Raw genomic sequence first — 2,133 nt, 5'->3', positions numbered from 1 at the left:
GTGCCCCAATCTCGTGTGATCTCGGAAGTTAAGCAGGGTCGGGCCTGGTTAGTACTTGGATGGGAGACAGTTGCCACCGTAACCCCTGAAGGCTTGCGGCTTCCCTGGCCCGGCAACATGGGGTATCACCTGGACAGCCTTGGTCACTGGGCCCCGGCCTCTGACAGGACTCTCCTCCCACTCCCTGCCTGGCCGATGGCCCACCTGGGCTCCTGCAGGTGTGTCTGTGTGTGTAGGATTGAGTCTGTCTGTCAGGGTTAGGGTTGGTCTGTTCCAGCCTGCAGGACTGTATCTGCCCCCTGTGACTTTAGTGGGCCAGGTGGAGTGTCCATGTGTTTCTGCATGGCCCGGTGTCCAGGCCTGCCCAGGACGGGGAGAGCAGGGACCTACCTCTGGTATTGCTGTCCGCTCCAAAAGGACATGGTGGCCCGTCTCGTTTCCTTCTAGGCTCTCTTGGCCTGGGGAAGTGGCCTTATACCTGCCGGGGCTGGGATCAGGAGAATCAACCTTGGGGAAGTCCCCACCCTCCGCCAGTTCCCGATCAGGGCTGACCCGGAGCCCGGGGCAGGGAAGGGGAGGGGTTAGAATTGCAAAATTGCTTCCTGGCAATTTGTTCCTGCCCACCACGCTCCTGGCCCCGCTTCTAAAGCCAAGTTTTCCTTCCCTTGCTTCCTGTTTCTGGGGAGCACTCGAGTCTCTCTAGCTGTGACCCCACTTCCCCCAACCCAGGATTCAAGGGTCAAGGTTGCAAGGCACGACCCCTGGGGGACGGGACTCGAGTAAGAGGCACTACTCATGATAAACTACAACAACCAGGAAACTCATTGAAAAGAACAAAAATCCTTTTGTATTCAATTCATGGCATGTTGTTATTGTGGTTTATTTTTTTGTTTTTTTTTTTTTTGAGATAGAGTCTTGCTCTGTTGCCTGGGCTAGAGTCCAGTGGTGTCATCGGAGCTCACTGCAGCCTCCAACTCCTGGGCTCAAGTGATCCTCCTGCCTCGGCCTCCCAGGTAGCTGGGACTACAAGCATGTACCACTGCACCAGCTACTTTTTAAATTTTTCATAGAGATGGGGTCTTGCTATGTTGTCCAGGCTGGTCTGGAATTTCAGGCCTCAAGCAATCCTCCCGCCTCAGCCTCCCAAAGAGCTGGGATTGCAAGCGTGAGCCTCTGCACCTGGTCATCTTGCTTTTTCTTGCACAACTAGCTCAAATCAAGGTTTAATTTGCTTGTATGTTATTGGTCCACACCCCCCCCCCCCCCCCCTAGGCTCTGAACTTCCATAAGGGCGGGGCTCTCTGTTCTCACACAGTGCCGGGCACATGGCAGGTATTTGCTAAAGAAACAGAAACTGTCCTCCATCCAGACGAAGATGGAGACCCCCCCACAACTCTCCATATGTCCACACCCAGGTCCCCAGATTTCTGTCTCGCCCTGGCCAACTGCCTCAAGCCACCCCCAGGAGACAGAGCAGAGCCGGAGCCGTGGGGGCCGGTGGTTGTAAACAGAGTTTATTGATGGGGAGGGGCTGGGGAGGCAAGCTCCAGCGAGGGTCCAGGACTCGGCTGGCCACGTGGCATGCATGGTCAGCCGGAGGTCAAAGGGGGGAGGTCACAAGAGGACGGGTGATATGGGGCTCTCTGACCACCCCGGGGCCGTATTTACAGGGGGGCCTGCCCGCCTCCACCTCCCCCCAGGCCTCCCCAAGCCCTTTAGACAGCCACTGCCGATGGGACTTCTGGGCAGGCTCTCCCCGACTCCCTGCCTGGAACCCCGGCACCGTCCCCCTTCCCTCTGCAGGGGGCAGGGGGTGGTTCAGACTCCTAACCGGCGCCTCGGAGGCCCTCGGCCTTGTGGAAGCCCCAGTGTCGACTCAGCCAATGCCCAGGCCGCTGGGGCCGCCCACCACGCTCGCACTTAAGACACACACACCGCACGCGTGGCCCACCCGACGCACACGCCCACAGCAGCCCTCGCAGGCACGCACACGCACGCCCCCCTCCCCGGCCCCTTGCACACACGAACACGGCATGCACACGCACACACACCCACACACGCCAGGGGCCTGGGTCCGGGAGGGACCATTTTTGGGGGGTGGGGGGGACTTGGGTCTGCAGCAGTGGTCCCCCC

General features: G+C 59.4%; 2 protein-coding genes across 2 annotated transcripts in view; both read right to left on the bottom strand.

Annotated features, from left to right (window-relative positions):
• Positions 1-508, bottom strand: part of LRG1 (leucine-rich alpha-2-glycoprotein 1) — a 6,429-nt gene extending 5,921 nt beyond the window's left edge. Inside the window, exon 1 of the mRNA XM_012646227.1 lies at positions 391-508. Coding sequence (XP_012501681.1) covers positions 391-422 — 32 coding nt within the window. The 5' untranslated portion in view covers positions 423-508. The remainder of the gene's footprint in view (positions 1-390) is intronic.
• A 1,318-nt stretch (positions 509-1,826) lies between these two features.
• The window catches only part of SEMA6B (sema domain, transmembrane domain (TM), and cytoplasmic domain, (semaphorin) 6B), a 23,767-nt gene continuing 23,460 nt past the window's right edge, over positions 1,827-2,133 (bottom strand). Inside the window, exon 18 of the mRNA XM_012646132.1 lies at positions 1,827-1,919. Within this exon, the coding sequence (XP_012501586.1) occupies positions 1,827-1,919 (93 nt within the window). The remainder of the gene's footprint in view (positions 1,920-2,133) is intronic.

Source organism: Propithecus coquereli, unplaced genomic scaffold (genome assembly GCF_000956105.1).
Source record: "Propithecus coquereli isolate 6110/MARCELLA unplaced genomic scaffold, Pcoq_1.0 Scaffold241, whole genome shotgun sequence".
NCBI classification, from domain to species: Eukaryota; Metazoa; Chordata; class Mammalia; order Primates; family Indriidae; genus Propithecus; species Propithecus coquereli.
This window is presented reverse-complemented; position numbering and strand designations above follow the sequence as displayed.